The 21,183-nt window shown below is 41.2% G+C and overlaps 1 protein-coding gene across 1 annotated transcript; it reads left to right on the top strand.

Annotated features, from left to right (window-relative positions):
- Nucleotides 1-1,787: 1,787 nt before the first annotated feature.
- tmem129 (transmembrane protein 129, E3 ubiquitin protein ligase) lies at nucleotides 1,788-20,352 on the top strand. The gene is made up of 7 exons (XM_061080010.1): nucleotides 1,788-2,091; nucleotides 5,028-5,086; nucleotides 6,272-6,526; nucleotides 18,561-18,721; nucleotides 18,800-18,959; nucleotides 19,060-19,132; nucleotides 20,022-20,352. Exons 1-7 carry the CDS (start codon nucleotides 1,887-1,889, stop codon nucleotides 20,204-20,206), a joined length of 1,098 nt encoding a protein of 365 aa, XP_060935993.1. The 5' UTR covers nucleotides 1,788-1,886; the 3' UTR covers nucleotides 20,207-20,352.
- The last annotated feature ends 831 nt before the right edge of the window (nucleotides 20,353-21,183 follow it).

The raw sequence follows: 21,183 nt of genomic DNA, 5'->3' as shown, positions 1-21,183 counted from the left end.
TCCCTGAAGTAGATGAGAGCTTCCAGAGTGTATGTGATGCAGATATTAGTATGATACAGGTGGAACAACATATTTCTGGGTTAAGATGCTCTAAAAATCAATATCTAGAAATTTTTGGGAATATCTTAAAGACATTATTTTCCTTATCATAAAAGAAAAACTGAAACCCACATTCTTCCAACTACTGTGAGACCTATTTAAGGTATATCTATGCCAATAGGTTAAAGACAGGTATCTCACCAATAATCTCAGACACACAATTGGGTTTTATACAAGGACAATCCATTTATCTCAATATACTGTATGACTTAAAGTGTAAGAAAAAAGAGTTAGCTTTCGACATGATTGAACACAATTAATGCGTAACTCTTTGGAAATACTTGGTATAGAAGACAAGTTTATACATTAAATCAAATCACTTGATAAGGATACTAAGAACACACTGCTATTGCCACAAGCCACATCCCCAAGATTATCAATTAATAAAGGTATCAAACAAATTCCCCAAAACATCGATTGATTTTATCTCAGAGGCATCTGGCTTGAAATTAAAACTTTAATAAATGTAAACTACTTCCAATTCATAACTCCCCTCTGATGACAATTCATAACATCCCTGATAGATCAACCATTCATTATCTGGGCATACATATTACAAAAGATAATACTTCAGAAAATCTTAGCATTGGGAACATTTTTAACAAATGTAAATTCTATGTGAACTTGTGGTCTCAAAGAGACATCTGCATTATTGGCTGAATTTTTCTAAAGGAAACAGAGGGCATTTCAAGATTCATTTTACCAGGTTATTCTGTGATACTTCCCAAAAGGCATGTAAGCTGTACACATTTAATTTTAATTTTAAGAATGTAAATTTACTTGTGCTTTTTTTGGGGTGAAGATCTACATTACTGATTACATTACATCACATCTTATTTAGCTGACGCTTTTATCCAAAGCGATTTACAATAAGTGCATTCAACCATGAGGGTACAAACCCAGAACAAGAATAAAGTACAATTTGAAATTGTAAGGAATGGTTTAAAAAAAAAAAAGTGCTTCTTGTAAGTGCCATATAGGTGCAACAAACCAGAATATATATTTGTTTACTAAGGTGTCGTCGGAAGAGATGATTATTTCCTAGGTTTGACAACCTCTTTTTTTATTTACAAAAGAAAATGTAATTTTTGGTTTGCATTTCAGAAATGTTACTCATGACTTTTGAAAATTAATTTTGCATAAGAACAGATTCCTAAAAAGTCTACCATGTAAACTACTATATATTTCAGAAGGAAGTGTTGCTGAGAACCCCTAAAATCGACAAAAGGTTCGCGTTGTTTTTTTGTTTTCTAACAGATCTTTCTAATTTCTAATCCATTTCTTTTTCACCCTTCTATGCCCAATATTTTTTTTCTTTGTGACATTATGCTTCTCTGAGGTCTGATTTTGAGGTACTGTACACCGTTAAATTTCTTTTTTGGTTTGTAATGTATATATGTACACTTCAACAAAGAAAAAAAATGGACTCCGCATTTGTTAAACCAGGTTGTTTTAGATTTTTGAGCATGACGATCAAACTTGGGATCTCTGATAGGGCACTGCCTCGAGCATGACACTAGAAAAATAAAAAGAGAAAAGTTAAAGAAAAAACTGAGGAATGAGGAGAAGGAGTTCTAAATCTTAAAACTGTATTCAAGGGTTGACCCACACCCCAACAGGTGGCGGTAATGCGCCTTAAATGCTAGATGCCAACAGCCTACAAAAAAGAAGAAGACTTGCCTGTAACGTATGCGGAAGTGTTGTTCACTACATCCATAGATGACTTCATCTAAGTAAAAGTAAACAGGCTGGTCGTGCGGTGGTAGTCAGCAATAAACAGACCAAGTATGGAGAGTCCGGAGTTGAGTTTTACTTTGGCCTACATCGTATTCTGTCTCTGCTTCGTGTTAACACCCAACGAGTTCCGCTCGGCCGGTTTGACCATCCAGTACCTGTTCTCGTCCTGGCTGGGGAGCGAGGATGTGGCATTTGTCCAGTTCCACATCAGGAGGACGAGTGTCACCGTGCTGGTCCATTCTGCCCTACCATTAGGTAAAACATGACAGTCTCTCTCTTTCATGCAACGGTAATACTGAAGCTTTCACGGCAGCAATTTCCTCATCATTTATTTATTTAAAATCCACAGGGACAGGATTAAGGGGAAGCATCAGAACATTACAGAGAGGTGTGTGGTGGAATGAGAAACTGTATTGAAAGGAGCCTGCAGTGAAGTGGCGGGGACAAAAGAACGACCGGGAGAGCATTTATGATGTGTGCTGGAGAAAGTGCTGCATATAGAGGCACTGTATGAATGTGTGTTTAAAAGGGTGGAAGGCAAAATTGTACTTTAAAGTGCTTTGAGTGGTCATCAAGACTAGAAAAGTGCAAATCTAATTACAGACCATTTACCTATCGCTGATGCTGGAAAAGGTCCGGTAGACTTCCTGCATCCTCACTCTGTGAATGAAGGGCCATCCCCGAGCTCCCAAAGACTTCAGACCTGTGGCTTTAACTTCACATGTCCTTAAAAAATCTTAGAGACGGCTTGTCTTATAGCACCTCAGGTCCCTAGTAGGAGACCATCTCGATCCGCCACAGTTTGCAGTACCTGATTGTCATCATTGTCAATGATGCCATCATCAATATGCTTCCCAGAGCAAACACACACCTGGAGAAGACACAAAGCGACCTTGAGGATCATGTTCTTTGACTAGTTGAGTACCTTTGTCACCATTCAGCCACTAAGGTTGGCTCAGAAGCTCTCTGTGATGCAGGTGAATCCCAACCTCCTGACATGGATCTTGGACTTCCTCACTGACACGCACCAGTATGTCAGACTGCAAGACTGTTTGTCAAGATGTGGACAGCTACAGGTGCCTGTGGGTGTATCAAAACAACAAACTGGACTGGTCTGACAACACTGAGGACCTCTACAGGAAGGGACAGTGCAGGATGTTTCTTCTAAGGCGACTCAAGTCTTTTACTGCATACACAAGGGTGCTACAAATGTTTTACAAGTCTAGTGTGGCCGATGCCACCTACTTTGTTGTGGTGTGCTGAGGAGGTTACATAGGGAGATATGGCACCAACAAACTGAACAAGCTGGTGAGGAAGGCCAGCTATGTGGTGTGGATGGAGCTAGACCAGGGGTGGGCAAACATTTTGACTCGCGGTCCACAATGGGTTCTAAAATTTGACAGAGGGGCCGGGCCAGGAACAGATGGATAGAGTGTTTTTGAGAACTAATATAAATAACATGGAAAAATCCTCACATGAAAGGATTTGGCCTTTACCAAGTAGGAAAGCACTTATTTGCAAGGCAATTTAACAAAAGCTCGTCTTCAGAGAGAGGCTTGCTAGCCTTTGCTATTTCGAATGCCCCCCAAAAAACATGCCTTGGTAGATGACTCTTTAATTGCAGTTTGTCTGTGAAAAAAAATGTTGCTGAGTCTGTAAATTAGTCGCCAACCTCTGAGCTGCAGCCACCCGTTCTTGCGTTGACTGCTTGCCAGCGTAGTTAGCATGCTTTGTAGCAAAGTGACGGCTGACGTTGAAAACTGCGACAGTTTCTCGACATATCAGGCATACAGCCTTCGATTGGACTTCAGTGAAAAAGTATTTTGTTGTCGACTCCGTGTTAAACACTCGGCACTCATTGTCCACTCATCGTTTCCTTGATCCTCTAATTTTACAGAAGGGCTCACAGGGCCAAGGGAAAAAGTGAAGGGAGATCATGTGCCTTTTCAAGCACTATACACAACACTCCCGGGCAAATTTAATTTAGCTGACGCTTTTATCCAAAGCGACTTACATTAAGTGCATTCAACCCCGAGGGTTCAAACCCAGAACAACAAGAATCAAGAAAGTACGATTTCTTAAAAAATGAAGCAAAACTACAAAGTGCTATAAGTACGTGCCATTTAAGTGCTACTAAATTGTTAGTTTAAAAAAAAAAAAATTTTTTTTATTAAAATTAAAAATAAAATAAAATTTTTATTTTTTATTTTTTTTAATTTTTAATTTTTAAATTATTTGGACAAGTTCGGCGGGCCGGATTAAAAAGCCCAACGGGCCGTACTTTGCCCATGTCTGAGCTAGACAGTGTTAAGGAAGTGACAGATAGCAGATAAAACTAAAAGCCATCGCAGACAACCCTTCTCATCCCCTCTTTGCTTTACTGAGCCAGTAGAGGAGCACAAGTAGCCACAGACTCACCCAGCCCAAGCCTCACAGTTCTTGGGAGGCCCCTTTTGTGCCATTTGCCAACAGAATGCACAATGCCAAATCATCTACAGTCTACAATAGTACATCCAGGAAAGCTTGCTACGCACACTGTATATTACCGAGGATTTTGGACAGATTGCAGAATTATACAACTTTTATCTTTATATTGCACATTTATAAAACAGCCTACTAAGGTATATAGTTTTACAATTTATGTTATTTGTTCTAGATTCTATTTCTATTTTTATTTATAACTACATTTTCCCCTAGCGCTGCAAGCTTTCTTGTGTTGCTGTGTCAATTTTAGATTTCTTCAGAGAATGATCAATAACGGCACATCTCATCTTATTATCAGACCTTAAATCCTTTTAAGTTACAATTAAGGGTCTTCTAATTTGTAATTTCTCAAATTCGTTACAGCAAAAATGCTTCGAAAATGCTGTGTGTGTGTGTGTGTTTATGTAACACTGGCAACATTTCTAATAAGTCCAACAAGTCTTACAATATATTAAAATTGTTTGTGCCTGGGGACACCAAAAATTTCTTTGCACCTTTTCATGTAAGTCTAGCACTGCAACATGTTCAGAGCGTGAGAAAGAAGAATGAGGTCCCTCATATCAGCTAGCTCTGGGCCATTTCAAATACCATAAAGGTTTTTATACAGTTGCACTCAAAATGTAGGGTTGAGTAGAGTTGATATGATTTTGAGCGGGTGCTCATGTCATTGGGCTTTTTGCTTATGTCTATGTTATTCATATCTTCAGGTTACTACATTGGGATGTGTGTTGCTGCTCCGGAGAAAAACTTGGGATACTTTCACCAGGTTTGTTTGACTGCAAAACACTCTAGGCGTTAATATACATGCTGGTTACATGTACTATGCTATACAACACTGACTGTCCCACAATTCATCTTTTTTATTGATTAATGTCTTTGTAAGATGAAACATTATGGAAACCCTCTCTTAATGGCCACAGTCTTGTGCCTGTGTATCTCAGTAGACTCCCAGACAGTTTTTCGGATTCTCTCAGTTCATCAATAAACCTATTACATCATCCATCACTTTAATATGTCAGCTAAATTAAGTGTTTTTATATGTTTGTTTATCCCTGAAAGACTTCCTCTGACACATAAACTGCTCTAAGCTGATTTCAGACATACCGGACATTCTACAAAGGGGCTGTAAGTGTGAATGCAAATGTCTTCTGAACTTCCTCTGAACTTTCTCCAGCCAGTCCCCTTGTAAAAACCCATCAGAAATTCCCTGCTGGATTAACCCTGAGTGAGTGGGGCGGTTGATAAAGATTCTAACATGTGACAGACGCAAAAAGAAAGAGAAGAAAAAAAGAAACTAATTATCTCAAGATGAAAAAGCAGTGTCATATACAAAGAAGAGCTTTTAGTGAGGGGTTGACGACAGCGTTTAACTGTAAGCAAAAAACCCCGCAGCAGACTTAATTAGTTACTTTTTTGCCTCTGTATGCTGCACCATCCTACCTGAACACTCTGGAGATTTCTGTGTTGTTGTGAAAGCATCTTATTGGGGAATCTCCTGCTGCTCTGTGCAGGTGTGACAGGCAACCTCTCGATAAAGTCTAGACCCTGGACTCTGCGCATATCATCCAGAGGTCATGTTTGAAAACTGCTATATTCAGCTCAATGTTTTACAGAGTGAAGGAGGTGCACTGCTGGTCTGAACGAACCCAAACTGATTAGTTTTTAAATCTCTTAAAGTCAAGCCATATTTTCACCATATTTTGTGTTCATTTGCAACTAAAATAAAGAAAAATCTCTGAGTCAGTCCTCTCTGGTCAGAGCGATGCTTTATGCATTTATTGATCTCACTGATTTGTCAAGTCATTGATAATTATTGCCTAATAAATGCGAGGGTATTTATGTTGTGACACATGCCTGTGTGAGGTTTATCTGCTTGACATTTTCCTGTGGAAATGAGGAGCAACTGTAATGCACAAAATGATGTCTAACATTTACATGTCTATTTCACCAGGTTAATGACAGCTGGAGAGCATTTTTCCTCCTCTCTATCTGCCTCCAGTTGACCAGCTGGACAATCGTCATCTACTGGTCCCAACATCACTGGCACAATCATCCAATCAGCCGTGGCCTGCAAGCCCACGAACGGCCACCTTACTCCGACTTGTCTGTTGCATCCAGCATAAACACGGAGTTCAGACGGATAGATAAGTTTGCCACAGGGGCACCAGGAGCCAGAGTCATTGTAACTGACAGCTGGGTGTTAAAGGTGAGTAAAAACGATATAGTATGTTCTGCTGGGATGTATGACCACTTTCATTAATAGGGACCATGAGTTACTTTTAAATTCAACTTTTATTTGGCTTGGCTATAATAAAATGCATCACATCAAGAGGTGAGGATTTTAAAAATTTCGGACCTCAAAGATTAAGCAAATAATGATTATCTCATAAAAACAACACAAGTCAAGATCTGGAATATAAATGTTTAAGGGGACATATTATGCCCATTTCACCACAGTTGATATGGTTCCTTGGGGTCTTAATGAAATGTCTGTAACATTTTTTGGTCAAAATACCACAAGGATCATTTAAAACAGCAGCCTTTTTACCCTGTCTAAAACAGCCCTCCTCAGATTGTCCTGTTTTGAGTGCTCCCCCCCCCCCCCCTCTCACTGCCCCGCCCCCCCTGTCACACCATACACACTCCACCAGATCTCCGCCTCCAGGGGGGGGGGGGGGGGCTATGCCATGCAGACAGACTGTGAGGTCACAATCTGGTGTTTTCCCATTCGACTCACTCTAGCTTATAGTTTCTTACATAGAGGAACCAGAACAAATTGCGGGAGTTATTTTTTTCAAGAGTTTTTGGGACTGTAGACACGCCAGATACCCAAATTAACGTGTAGAAGCAAAAGTGGAATTTTCATAATATGTCCCCTTTAAATATAGCCGCAATGAGAGGGTTTGAGCCTTAATTCGCTCAATATCGGAAGAAGTAGCTCAATAAGAGGAGGCAGCAGCTCAATTAGAGGAAGCAGCAGCTCAATTAGAGGAAGCAGCAGCTCAATAAGTGGAAGCAGCAGCTCAATAAGTGGAAGCAGCAGCTCAATATTAGGAAGTGGCTCAATATTAGGAAGTGGCTCAATAGTAGGAAGTGGCTCAATAGGAGGAAGCAGCTCAATAAGAGGACGCAGCAGCTCAATAAGAGGAAGCAGCAGCTCAATAAGAGGAAGCAGCATCTAAATCAGAGGAAGTAGCTCAATAGGAAGAAGCAGCTCAATAGATAAGAATTTCACCCTCCCTATGTGCAAAACTTAAAATCCTTTAACAAGACTATTCTAAAATATGTTATAAGCATATCTAATTAGATTCACAATGATAAGATAAATATTTAAAGAGTTATGGCCACTTCTACTGTGCCCGGCCCATGTTTTGGACCAATCCTGATCCTCATTTATAATAGACACGTGTATCTCATTCTCACAATGCTTTATACAGAATTTGGTGTTGATTGAATGAAATAAATTAAAAAGGAGATTTTACATTACTGTTTTAAAATGTATGCAAATTAACAAAAATGCATCATGCCCCAAGTTATGGTCCAAGGGGCTTTCCTGTAGAAGACATTGAGCTAGACTTGTGTGTAAAATTTCAAGTCAGTCGAACAAACTAGATGAGGGGTGTGGCCTGTCAAATAGGGGTGCAACGATTAGTCAACGTCGTCGACAAAAATCGATGACCAAAATAGTCACCGACGAATTTACTCGTTGATGAATCGTTGGTGTTGCATAGCGTGTGTTTCTCCTGCGCGCAGCGGAACTAAACGTCGTTTTACCGGAGGTGCTGATGGAAGTACCTGAGGAGTGAGCCATCTCGCTCCCTTCCTATCTCTGAAAGTCGCGCATGTGCAATAGCGACAAAACATGGACCAATGCGGCCTCCGCCATACATAGAAGGTATGGCACAGTAGAACAGGAAGCAATGTCAAATTTACATTGGGTATCTCAAAATCACAGTCAGACAATTAACAATATATAGAGACATTGACACCATAAAAACACTGTGCATCACAATGGATTAAGAGTAAGGTATACAGTCTTCCTCCTAGGATGTTTTTCTTATTTTATGGACCAACATACAAACTTATGGACCAATATACAAACTTAGCTACCAAAAAACAAAAAAACAAAAGAAAACACAGAAAAAAAAGAATAAGTAAATGAGTGAATAAAAAGGAAGAAGAAAGAGAGAAAAGAGAGAGAGAGGGGGGGGGGTCCGTCAATCAGGGGGCAGAGACTGGAGCGAGTGAAAGAATGTAAGAAAGGGAAGCCACTTACTATAAAATTTGTTAAATGGTAAATGGATTTGTATTTATATAGCGCTTTTCTAGTCTGATGAAGACCACTCAAAGCGCTTTACAGTACAGTTTCACATTCACCCATTCACACACACATTCATACAGTGCATCTACTTGCAGCACTTTGTTATTCTATGGGGGGCTATTGAGGGTTCAGCATCTTGCCCAAGGACACTTCGGCATGCAGATGGTTCAGACTGGGGATCGAACCGCCGACCTTCAGATTGGAGGACGACCACTCTACCCCTCAGCCACAGCCGCCCTGTTACCTTTCACCGAATATCTAATCTTTTCCAGCTTTAGGAAAGACATGGTGTCGTTGAGCCACTGAGTGCTAGAGGGAGCTTTAGTTGACTTCCAGTTGAGAAGAAGGTGGCGTCTTGCCAGTAAAGAAGTGAAAGCTAAAATGTCTAATTGATTAGAGGTAAACCGGTTATGGTTCTCTGGGAGCCCGAATATGGCAACATGGGGGGAGACTTTTATAATCACTGAAAGTATTTTTGACATGGTATCAAAATAGTTCAGCCAAAAACAAGAGAGTAGCGGACAAGAGTAGAACATATGGGTTAAATTGCAGGATGAGGCATGACATTTGTCGCATTTGTCAGTGATACTGGGGTAGATTTGCGACAGTCGCGCTTTAGAAAAGTGGACTCTAAACAGAACTTTAAATTGTATAAGTGTGAGACGAGCGCAGGATGAACTTGTATGAATTTTCTTAAGAGCAGTGTCCCACCAGTCATCCTCCAAATTTAGATCCAGTTCATCTTCCCAGGCAGCCCTAAGTTTTGTAACTGGAGAGCAATCAAAAGACAGAAGTTCATTATAAACTTTAGAGATGAGTGATTTTTGAAGTGGATCGTGATTTAAAGGCACCTCCCATTGTAGGGTCGGCGGCGAGGAGGGAAAAAATGGAAACAAAGCTTTAGCGCAGTGTCTAATTTGAAAAACGAAAAAGATGAGAAGTTGGGAGATGAAATTCTCCTGAGAGATTTGTAAAGCTGCGAAAAATACCATCTTTGTAAAGATCTTTAAAACATTTCAGGCCTCTATTATGCCAAGTGAGAAAGGTTGAATCTGTAAGTGGAGAATAAATGATTGTTCAGTAAAGGAGCTAAAGTAGATGTTGATTTAAATTTGAAGTGTTTCCTAAACTGATACCAAATTTTAAGTGTGGAGTGAACCACTTGATTATTTGTGAAGCTTGAGAGGTTGGATGGAATAGAAGAGCAGGTAAGGAGGATGAAACACATGACTGTGCCTCTAGGTGGCACCATGGCAGATTCACTGACTTGAACCAAAATGAAATTTTTTGAATGTGTGTCGCCCAATAATACAGTTGAAAATTCGGAAGTGCTAATCCGCCATTGAATTTACATCTCTGAAGTGTGGATTTGCGGATCCTAGGAGCTTTTCCACACCACAAGAAGTCAGAAATAGTTTGATCGATTGTTTTAAAAAACTGCTTTGGCAGGAAAAGTGGGAGACAATAGAACAAAAAAAGAAATTTGGGCAGAATGTTCATTTTAACCGCGTTAATTCTTCCAATTAACGAGAGAGGCAAGCTCTTCCATCTTTGGAGGTGAGACTTAATTTTAGACATTAAAAGTGAGAAATTAGCAGAAAAAAGAGAGTTTAACGTTCTGGTTACGTTGATCCCGAGATACTTAAAGCCAGAAAGGCTCATTTTGAAAGGGACATCTGATTGTGTGAGCTGTGATGCTGAAGCATTGACAGGATAGCATTCGCTTTTAGAAGTATTCACTTTATAGCCTGAGAAAGAACCAAATATCTGGAAAGCAGATAAGATTGTGGGAATCGAAAGGACAGGATCTGAGACATACAACAATAAGTCATCAGCATAAAGTGACAATTTAAATTCTGTGCCCAATCGTGAGATCCCAGTAAAAGTGGAGGAGGACCTCAGAAAGATCAACAGGGGCTCTATAGCTAGCGCAAACAATAGAGGAGATAGGGGACACCCCTGTCTGGTGCCACGGGTTAGAGTAAAAAAATTGGACTGAATGCCATTAGTGGAAATGTTTGCTTGTGGTGATGTGTAAAGGAGACGTATCCACGAAATGAACCCATTACCCAGTCCAAACTTCTTTAGTACAGTAAATAAATAGTCCCATTCAACCCTATCGAATGCTTTTTCAGCATCGACCGAGATCACTACCTCAGGTGTTGTTGTGGCAGTTTTAGAATAAATAATATTTAGGAGTGTTCGGACGTTAAAGAATAACTGTCGCCCCTTAACAAATCCGGTTTGCTCATGTGAGACAATAGTTGGTACAATGTTCTCCAGGCGATAGGCCAAAGCTTTAGCAAGAATCTTAGCATCTACATTTATCAATGAAAGAGGTCTGTATGAGCCGCAGAGATTCGGATCCTTATCTTTTTTTAAGAGGAGACTTATGGAGGCTTGCCTTAAAGTGGGAGGGAGAGTGCAATGTTCAAGTGATTCCTTATAAACAGCATGTAGCAAAGGGGACAATTTATCCTGAAATCTCTTAAAAAATTCCACTGGAAATCCATCAGGGCCAGGAGCCTTGTTATTTTGCATACCTCTCGCAGCGAAAGTGATTTCTTCTACTGTTAATGGTGAGTCAAGTTCTTTTGCAGCATCTGAGCTTATCACAGGGAAGATGAGGCTATCTAGGAATAAATTCAAATCAGTGGTGTCAGGTGGAGATTCAGACTTATATAAAGAGGTATAGAATGAGTGAAAGACCAAATTAATGGTGGTGGGGTCCTTATGCAATGAGCCAGATGAATCTTTTATTTGAGGGATCATACGTGAAGCAGCTTGGCGGCGTAGCTGATGAGCCAGAAGACGACTTGCCTTGTCACCATGTTCATAATATGTGGAGCGTGATCGTAAAAGAAGTCGCTCTGCATCACTAGTGGTGATGAGATCAAATTCAGTCTGTAAATCGACACGCTGTTTAAGTAAACTGGGAGAGGGGCAAGTAGCGAGTTGTTGGTCCAATTTGGTGATATTGATAGAGATTTCTTGCAATTTGGCTTTACGGGACTTATTTAAGTGGGCAGAGTAAGAAATAATTTGTCCCCTCAAGTATGCTTTTAATGATTCCCACAGCAGTGAACATGAAACTGGTTCCATATAATTTTGATTTAGAGAGATATAATCATCTATTTCAGTTGTAATAAATTTGGTGAACTTATCATCTGAGAGAAGTAATGTATTAAACATCCAAGGTGTTGAGTACCGGGGTTGTGAAGAGAACTGAATATCTAAAGAAAGAGGGGCATGGTCAGAAATAACAATAGGATGATAATTAACAGACAGTACTTGTGGAATTAGTTTAGCATCAATAAAATAATAATCAATCCGAGAGAAAGATTGATGCATCTGAGAAAAGAAGGAATATTCCTTGTTATGAGGGTTATTTAAAACTCCAAGGATCATTCCAACTGTTCCTGGACACAAAATCTGAAAGTGACCTCGCCATTAAAGAAGGAGTCAGAGTACGTGGGTTGGAGCGGTCTAAATTGGGATCAATTACACAGTTCATGTCCCCGCCAATTATGAGGAGGCTGTTGTTCAATGAGGGAAGACGTTCAAATAGCTTATTCATAAAGTGTGGATCATCGAAATTGGGGGTATATATGTTAACTAATAAAATGGGAATATGGAATAACGTACCTGCAACAATTAAGTATCTGCCGTTTTTGTCTGATATCACCTTAGAAGCTGAAAACTGGATTGACTTACCAATTAAAATAGCGACCCCTCTAACCTTGGAGTTGAAATTAGAGTGAAACACCTCAGAAACCCAGGGACATTTAAGTCTGACCTGATCTTTAGTACGCATGTGGGTTTCCTGCAGGAACACTAAGTCCGCTTTAAGACGTTTCAAATGAGCAAATATCTTTGATCTCTTAATTGGACTCCCCATACCTTTAATATTCCAGCTCAAGAGTCTCACAGAGTCTCAATAATCGGTGACTTTTCGACTATCAGAATAGTCGTTCGTTGCAGCCCTACTGTCAAATCTAATTGCACCATCATGAGGCAGATCAGGCTCTAATTTCTTGGGCTTTACTTTTGGATCATTCCGAATGGATATTCCAATTGTTATGTTTCTAGCTTAAAATATGTCTTTAGAAATCCTGCAAGAATGCAAAAGTAGGCAACGCCCACTTCCGTCAATCAATTCTGCACCTTAGATGTTAGTTTGTAGTTGCCCTAGACTCTAGGGGTGTCCAAACTATGGCCCATGGGCCATCTGCGGCCCGCTATCCATTTTTAATTGGCCCGTATCAAAGTCTAAAAATATAATTGACTATGGCCCACTGTATTGAACTTCTTAGTTTAAACACTCGATGGCGCCAAACTTAATCCTGACCTGCCAGCTGTCTATCAGACCGCTGCGACATCGCCACGCCCCCCTGCCCTGACCGGAGCTTAAAGACATTGACAACAGTCCGCCCCGTTCATCGGTCACGAACACCTCCAGGGCGGGGGGGGGGGGGGGGGCGTGGCGGCGGCGGTTACCCACATGTAATTCACCTGCATTTGATTGATTTTGCCAATTAAAATAGAGGTGAGGCCTAGTCCTTCCTATATTTTTCTGCATGTGGTATGAATACACCCCTGCCCTAGAGTATTCATACCACATTTGGGGAAATTTGGTTAAATGGCTACTGCACTATATATTTTGGGTGGTTTTAGCGCTCCCTAAAGGGAAAACCCTAATTGCTGTTCCACCTGTTTCCGAACAATATACAAACTTAGCTACCAAGTTTGATGATGATTGGACCAAATCTGATGAGATATGGCCAATGTCCTGTTAAGCTCTGACATTTTGTGAAAAGTTTTTGGTAAATTGCGTACATATTTCTTGACCAATCCTGCTCATTCATAGTATAAATGTGTATCTCAGTCTCACAATGCTGTGTACTACATTTGGTGTTGATGGGATAAAAAACAGGAGATGCCACATTACTGCGAGGGCTCAGCGATTTCTGATCTCACACATTGTGTTATCCACAGCAGCGGCAGAGTATCAGTTTATTTTCTTTATTAGTGACATCACTGCTGTCCCATAAAATCGTTCTCCACCTCACTAACAAACACCTCGATGTCAGTGTCAGAAAGTTTCACTTCCTCTTCTCTTCGCTTGATGCCGTGACTCCGTCAGGACTCACGGTGGAAACCCATTGGTCAGCAGCATAATTTAGTTTTCATTCCGTGCTTTGCATTGACCATTTATGGTTGAAATTGGGCGTCTGGAGGGCGGATTTGGAGTCAGATCCACATCCGAATGTTTCCAGGTGGACTGTGATCTATAAAGCGAACATTGCGTTCAGGTGTACGTGCGCACGGTTTTATAAATCGGAACTTTCTTTTGCGTACGCCATTTCCGCCTTTTGTACGTAAGTACACTTTTAGTATCCTATGCACTCTTTTATAAATCAGACCCCTGAGCCACTTAGACCAGATGACTGGACCAGAACATTTCTCCACATTTCCCCTTAGTGGTGAAATTTACTGTGGAGTTAAATGAACAGTATCACTGATAAAATCCCTGCTTTACTGCAGATGCAAGTAAAAATTTCTCTAAGTATTAAATCAACAGCCAGGAATATGTTTCTCTCCATTTGGCCCCAGACATGTTAAGTTTTGGATGTTGTTCAAATGACACTAAGCCTGCACGATTTATCGAAAATATAAACTCAATACACAACATGCGCTATATAGGTAAGACAGCTTGAAAGGAAAAAATGAATGGTGTTGCATGTGCCATGCATTCACGCTATGCATGTCTATATATTTGGCCAATCAGATGAAGCTCTGCTGCCCCAGATAATAAATTGAAGATATTCAGATCACCTAGAGGTTTGTATGTCAATGAAACATTGTTGGAAGAAGAGAATAGAGAGAGAAAGAGGCAGCTCTGTCAAATCTCGTTTCACTTCCTCTCGACTAAATTCTTCTGTGGAAACTTCTAGTGATCATGTTTGTCCTAGGTCCAATTCATATGAGAGGTTGGTTATATCAAATAATTGCATAGCTTCTTCAGGATAGTCCTAGAACCTGTGGCTAATCTACCAGACGTTAGCATTTCCGACGGTCCCTGAATGCATCTCGTCAGAAGATAACAGCCACATTTAGGCTTAAAACTTTAGGTTACTCTCGTAAGGTTACTGTTACTCGCGCAGTGTAACTTGGTGTAAAAGTATGAGCGGAGCATCTGTTTAATAAGTATAATATTCTCATGTGCACCGGCTCTATTCATCCGTCTCATGCACAGGTTACAAGGGAACTGACGACATACACGTCATACACACACAGGTATGAGAAACATGTAAAACCTCTAATATAAAGGGCAATACTGTTACCGTAAAACAATGAGAAGAGCGTTCTCTATAATGATAGTTTAACATCAAGGTATGCCTCCTGATCATTGAGCAGCTGTGGATCCTACTCACTGTTTGTTTCCACTGTTCTTCAACAAAGTCACTGACAGGCTGCTTCACTTGAACGTGCCTCTCACCTCACTGTGTGTGTGCGCGCATGTGCGTTTGTGTGTGTCCGTGTGCGTGTAAACTCAACTGGCTCCGAGCACATAGATACACACACACGCCTCCACTCTCGCTGGAGTGAAGGCCTCTCACGTTCATTATTTGTAAACTCGTTCAGTTTAGCTTTCCCAAGAAATATGAACAAACTGTCCCGTCAACTCGCTGTGACTCTTCTCTTACTTTCGCTCTCTCCATGCTCTGAGCCTCTTCCCTTCTCTCCTGATACAAAAATACGCATGCGCGCAGGAGAGTTTTCTGGAGGGCGAGGATGTGAGCAGTCAGCTGTGAGAGGGGCATGAGAGAGAGAAGCGAAATTATGGTAATTTCACGTGACAATTTACACTCGATGGTCGCGATTTAGTAATTTTATACGTTGCACGTGGTTCAAGCCCTCCCCCCCCCCCACAAAAAAAAACCACATTTTTTTTGATGACGTCGACGAATCGCGGCAGCCCTATATATCGCCCACCCCTAAGTTCAACCAAAACTGAAAATTCACTCTACTCTTATCCTCCTCCTAGTTACTGCTGCAGTTCTCGTGAGTATCCGGGGACATGTCTTGCAATTAGGGCTGGGCAAGTTAACTAGTTAATTACTCATCACTTATTTAACTCAACTAATTATTTTATCTCGCATTAACTCAGGTTTGATTATTTATTGTTTTATTGTGAAAGTCAGGCTTTTATTTTGTGAAAGTCTGTTGCTGACTGCTGCGGAACCGGAAAAAAGAAAATAATTGGCGGATAAACAACCATGGATAAGGGTACAGAGCTTTTACATGGCCATTTTCATTTTAAAGTCCTTCCAGACGGTGGAGTCGACAGAACCAAAGTTATTTGTAGCCACTGCCAAGGTGAATTTTCTTATCACCGGAGTACTTCCAGTCTAAAATATCACCTGAATGCAAAACACACAGTTGATATCAGCAAATCATTCAACGAAACAGCGAGTGGAGCGAGGCTTCGGCAGACTACGTTAGACGCAGGGAGGAGTATACATTTTTCATAACGAAGAGGATAACATTAATGCCCTGGCAGTGGCATTGAGCTTTAACTTTGTATTTGCTTTGATAACATTGTTAAGTTAAGATTTACACTGAATATTTTATTTAACTGCTACTGTATTAAATGCTGAGGTTAAAAGTGTTTGCACAACAAATGTTATGTCACTTTCGTTCATATGGCAGAACATTGAAAATAAAATTGCGCTATACACTACTTTTTAATTCATTATTGGATTTTGCGTATACAAATGCGATTAATCGTGATTAATCAGGGAAATCATGCGATTAATCGCGATTAAAACTTTTAATCGTTGCCCAGCCCTACTTGCAATAACTCATGATAGCTGCAGTTACTGCAGCAGTAACTAGGAGGAGAATAAGAGCGTCAAAACAATAGCAACAAACCAATGGGTTTCCATGGTGAATCATGGCATCAAGCAATGAGAAGAGTAAGCGAATCTTTCTGTCAATGACAATTAGCTGTTGTTAGTGAGGCGGCGGTGAAGAGCGACTTTATGGGACAGCAGTGATGTTGAAAATTCACTGATACGCTCCTGATGCTGTTAATGAGTCAGAGTGTAGGATAATAAGAATGGAGCCTTAAATATAAAAAAAAGATCCAATTCAAAGGTGGAGTTAAAAAATAATAGCTTCACACTAGGGCTGAACGATTAATTGCATTTGCGATAAAATCGCGATATGATAAAACGCAATTTCCTAATCGCAACTTGCGCGATTATAAAGTGCGACAGAGAGTAGGGCACCAGGCTGCTGTCCTCACCCGCAGCCAGAATGCCGCGGGACAACAAAACTCCGCTGATCCAGAAGACAGCAAAGCAGGCCTGCATCAACTACAGGGTCCTCAAATCGTCGACGTGGCGGACACACAGAGCGAGCTCATCTCGCTGGTGACTGCGAGATCCGAGCTCCGGGGCGGCGGGGCTCCAGAGCCCCCCGGTCACCTACATGCACATCTGCGAGACGGAGGTGTTCAGAATGGGGGTGTTCCTGCTGAGGCCCGGCTCCTCCGTACCACTGCACAACCACCTGCACATGAACAAGATGCTCAAGGTCTTTACACCGCCTCATGTCTGCTGTGTTGTGGCGCCACACACACTCTCTCTGTTAGGTGACTTGTGTTGGAAAGGGTTAAAAACCAAAGTCTGAGGAGTGGGACCATTTCATTAGCTTCAGGAAACTGTTCATACATCCAGTTGTACTGTTTGACTCTGTGGCCTGTGCATTCCTAACCCTAACCCTTCTATGTTTCAGTTGTGTGAAATGTTACTGACTTGGGAGCAGTAAGACACCTATAATTTGAAAGAATATTTTACACTTAATGCATCTAATATTGTGTTGGTCATATTTAAATCATTCATTACGGTTTTTTTGGGAAAAAAAGAGGATCACATAAAAAAATTGCATATTAAATCGCAATCGCAATATTGGGGGGGAAAATCGCAATTAGATTATTTCCCCAAATCGTTCAGCCCTACTTTGTCAGAATGTGGGGGAACTTGTATATCATGTTCGTATTTCAATCTTCCAAAACTGCATTATTATTAAATCAGAGACAGCTGTGATGTCCCCAATCTATAGAATTTAACTGAATTATTATTATATGCTTGTGTTTCTACTGGGATGGTTCGGTTCTGTTGGGTCGGTCTGTGTGATACTGGACTCAGTTCAGCACAAAGATCACAGATCGAAGATCTATAGAATCTATATCAGCTGATCATTCATCATCAGGGGCGAAAATATGAAATGTCCCCATCTGCCCCCCCACTACAAGCACACAGACTGAGAGAGAAAGAGAGTGGTGGGGGATGGCTATGAGGACCATCATCATTTAACCCAAACCCCTACATTGAACGGGTTACATACAACAAGCGGAGAATCGCGGGTCCGGTGCGAACAGCAGGGGGCTGCGCGGCGCGGCCGCTACATTGTGTGGTTCTGCTCCTCGTCGGATTCTTCGTATCCGAAGTGTTCCCATACAAGATAACTTTTTCTACCCTTTTTGTCGATCGAACGGGGGTGCCCTCCCTCTGCCATTTTCCACTCGCGCATTTTCCAAATCACGATTAAATTTCAATGTGATTTCAATTTTGTTACCTTATATTGGTGTGGTTTTGAATCCAGCCCTAAATGGGTTGATGATTTTGGTTTCCATTGACTTTGTTCTATAGTTTGTTCTCAACAACTTATATCATGAATGGAATGTATTTCAACCTTTTTTGAGCAGTGTGTGATGAGCATGATCCACCATCTTGCCTTGTGTAGCATTGCCATTTCATATGTTTTCATTTTGAAGGTATTATGCATCAGTATGAAAATAATCTATTTACATTCATCAATATGTCTGAAGCCTTTTGCCTTTTGTCTCCAGGTTACCACCTATCACGTGTACATGGCCTTACAGAATGAATGTCATGTGACAGTGACTGAGTCCAGGCAGCACCAGCTGAGTCCAGACTCATCCTCCCCTGCACAGATCTTGACTTTAAGAGTGGACAGCATCAACCTTGCCATCAGACACTTTGATATCAGGTGTGTTTTTGAAGCTCAAAATCAACAGTGGTCTTGTATGTGCAATGTCAGACAAAAGCACTTTCCCACTGTTTCCAGGCTTAACTCTACAGAGTATGCAGAGCTCAGAGAAAAACTCCATGCTCCCATCAGAAACTCTGCCAATGTAGTGATTCACCAAACCATCAGTGAACTCTTCCTGGAAACATTCAGAGCACAGGTGGACCTTAATGAGCCATACACACTTCCTATTGGACAGGTACACTACTGTTCATGCTCCTGCGCTGATAATTCAAGTTGTGTCACTCTTTGTTAATGTCAATTAAAATGTAAAATTAATGTCTTCTCTCCATATGCAGGAGATAGAGCCCTGTATCGGCTGTATGCAGGTTCCAGCTAATACCAAGTTGGTCAGACTCTGCCAAACAGAAGGTGTGTGTGTGTGTCTGTTATATTTTCCCCGTTCTTGTACTTCTATCTTTGTGAGGACCAGTTTAACGATAAGTCTGAATTAGGTCATTTTGGGAAAGTGAGGCCCTCACTTTTGGACACAACTTCAGTTTAAGAAATAAGACATTGAGTTAATTTTAGAATTAGGTCTGTGTTAGGCATGTTCCCTGATGAGTTGTCTTTACACAGACAGAAGTACAGTTGGGTGTGCTCTTGTACAGATATATTTGTGAGGACCGGTTTGACCCCTAACCTACGTTGAGGACATTTAGGGAAAGTGAGGACATTTTGGTCAGTCCTCACTTTCTAACCTACCTTCCATCGACTGTTTGGGGGTTACGACTTGGTTTTAGGGTTAGGTTTATTGAATTGTCTTGATGACTCCCCCGGCTTCAACCAACCACTGGGCAGTTGAAATGGGAAGCCAAAGGCAATGCACTAGCCCACACATGCCATCAAATCTCTCCACTCTCACATAACCCACACTATGCGGTGCCTCCCCCAAGGGATAAGGGAAGTAATGGCAAGGTGGGAAGAACCAGGGCCAGCGGTGATGTACACTGCCCCCCTGGCCCCCCCAGGAATAACCAGCACAGACAAGTCTTGCCTTCCCAGTCACCCTGAAGGTTAAAAGAGTCAAGGCCAGCCCTGTCTGCCCTGATTCCGTGGTCCCCCCAGGCACTTGGTTTTAGGGTTAGGGTTAGAATTAGGTTTGGGTTAGGGTTAGGCCTTTAGTCGTGATGGCTAAGTTTAGGGTAAGAGGCTAGGGAATGCATTATGACAATGAGTGTCCTAACTAAGATAGAAGTACAAACGTGTGTGTGTGTGTTTTTTTTACTTGATCTGACTGAGTGACTGCTATATGTTACAGGACCCTTTAATGAGTCAGACTGCAAGCTGTGCATGTGCAGGCCCATGTGGTGTCTGTCCTGTCTGGGTCGATGGTTCGCCAGCCGCCAAGATCAGCAAAGACCTGAGAGCTGGTTGTCCAGCAAGGTCCCCTGCCCCACCTGTAGAGCCAAATTCTGTATTCTGGATGTCTCTGTGCTTCACTGAGAAGAAAAATACAGATCCAATATTATGTTTTCCTTTGAAAATAAGAGGTTTTAAATCACACCTGTGCTGGTCTACGTAAAAGTTTTGTTTTGCAAATGTGTGTGTGGCTTCATGTATCACAATAAACCTGGACACTTTGCATTGTATCTCATATACAGTTATACTATAGCTGACATCTACTAGGGTCATGGTTTGCTGTCGTTGCAGCATCTTCCACCTGGATATACGGAGTGATCTGATCGGCCTGTGGTGCAGATAGATATAGATATTCTCAGAAACGGTGACAAAAGAGAGGGAGACTGGTTGAAAGCCAAAAAGGTATTTATTTAAATAAAATTATCTGACAACGAACGAAACACAAACTAAGAAGGCATGGAGGTAGGTTCGTCAGTGGAATCAGTAGTGAGGGTAAGGGATGCATGAGTGAAGCGTTGTGTGGTCTGGAGGTGATGCTAGACGGACGAGAACAAAGCAAGACTATTCATGAAAGTCAGGTGAGTGACAGAGAGCCTCAGCCAGGAGGACGGGCTGTTATACGAAGAACACTGGGTCCTGGTGCTTCGAAGTATGAGAGTCTCCACCCACCAGTTACCTGCTACATCACATTAAAGAATTATAGGTTAAATAAGGCAGGGGTAGTAAAAACCCGCCACTGCAATACAATAATAGTGAATGTCATTGAGATATTGAAATAAACACATACATAGGTAATAAATAAAGTTACAACATTCCCATGAATGGGAAAATTACATTCTTTGGTAAAAGCATAGCATCGGGCTGTGGAACGCCTCCAGCTTAGATATTTGATGGTTGTCGCTCAGCTTCTCCAAACCCTTGAGGACTCTCTTATTTTGTTCTGCGCAGTGCGACTGAACCTTGAAAGCAAATTAGAAAAGTAGCCCATTACAACAGATCATACATCAATTATTTGGCACCATAACAAAGGATATGTGAAGTGATATTAGTGATATAAGGGA

The sequence above is a fragment of the Limanda limanda genome, chromosome 10 (assembly GCF_963576545.1).
Source record: "Limanda limanda chromosome 10, fLimLim1.1, whole genome shotgun sequence".
Taxonomy (NCBI): domain Eukaryota; kingdom Metazoa; phylum Chordata; class Actinopteri; order Pleuronectiformes; family Pleuronectidae; genus Limanda; species Limanda limanda.
The sequence above is the reverse complement of the archived record's forward strand: the minus strand, read 5'-3'. Positions and strand labels throughout refer to the sequence as shown.

Coding starts and splice junctions, on each gene's coding strand:
- tmem129 (XM_061080010.1), top strand. CDS start 1,887: ATGGAGAGTCCGGAGTTGAGTTTTACTTTGGCCTACATCGTATTCTGT. Junction 18,960..19,059: donor ACACACTTCCTATTGGACAG/GTACACTACTGT, acceptor CTCCATATGCAG/GAGATAGAGCCCTGTATCGG. Junction 19,133..20,021: donor CAGACTCTGCCAAACAGAAG/GTGTGTGTGTGT, acceptor TATATGTTACAG/GACCCTTTAATGAGTCAGAC.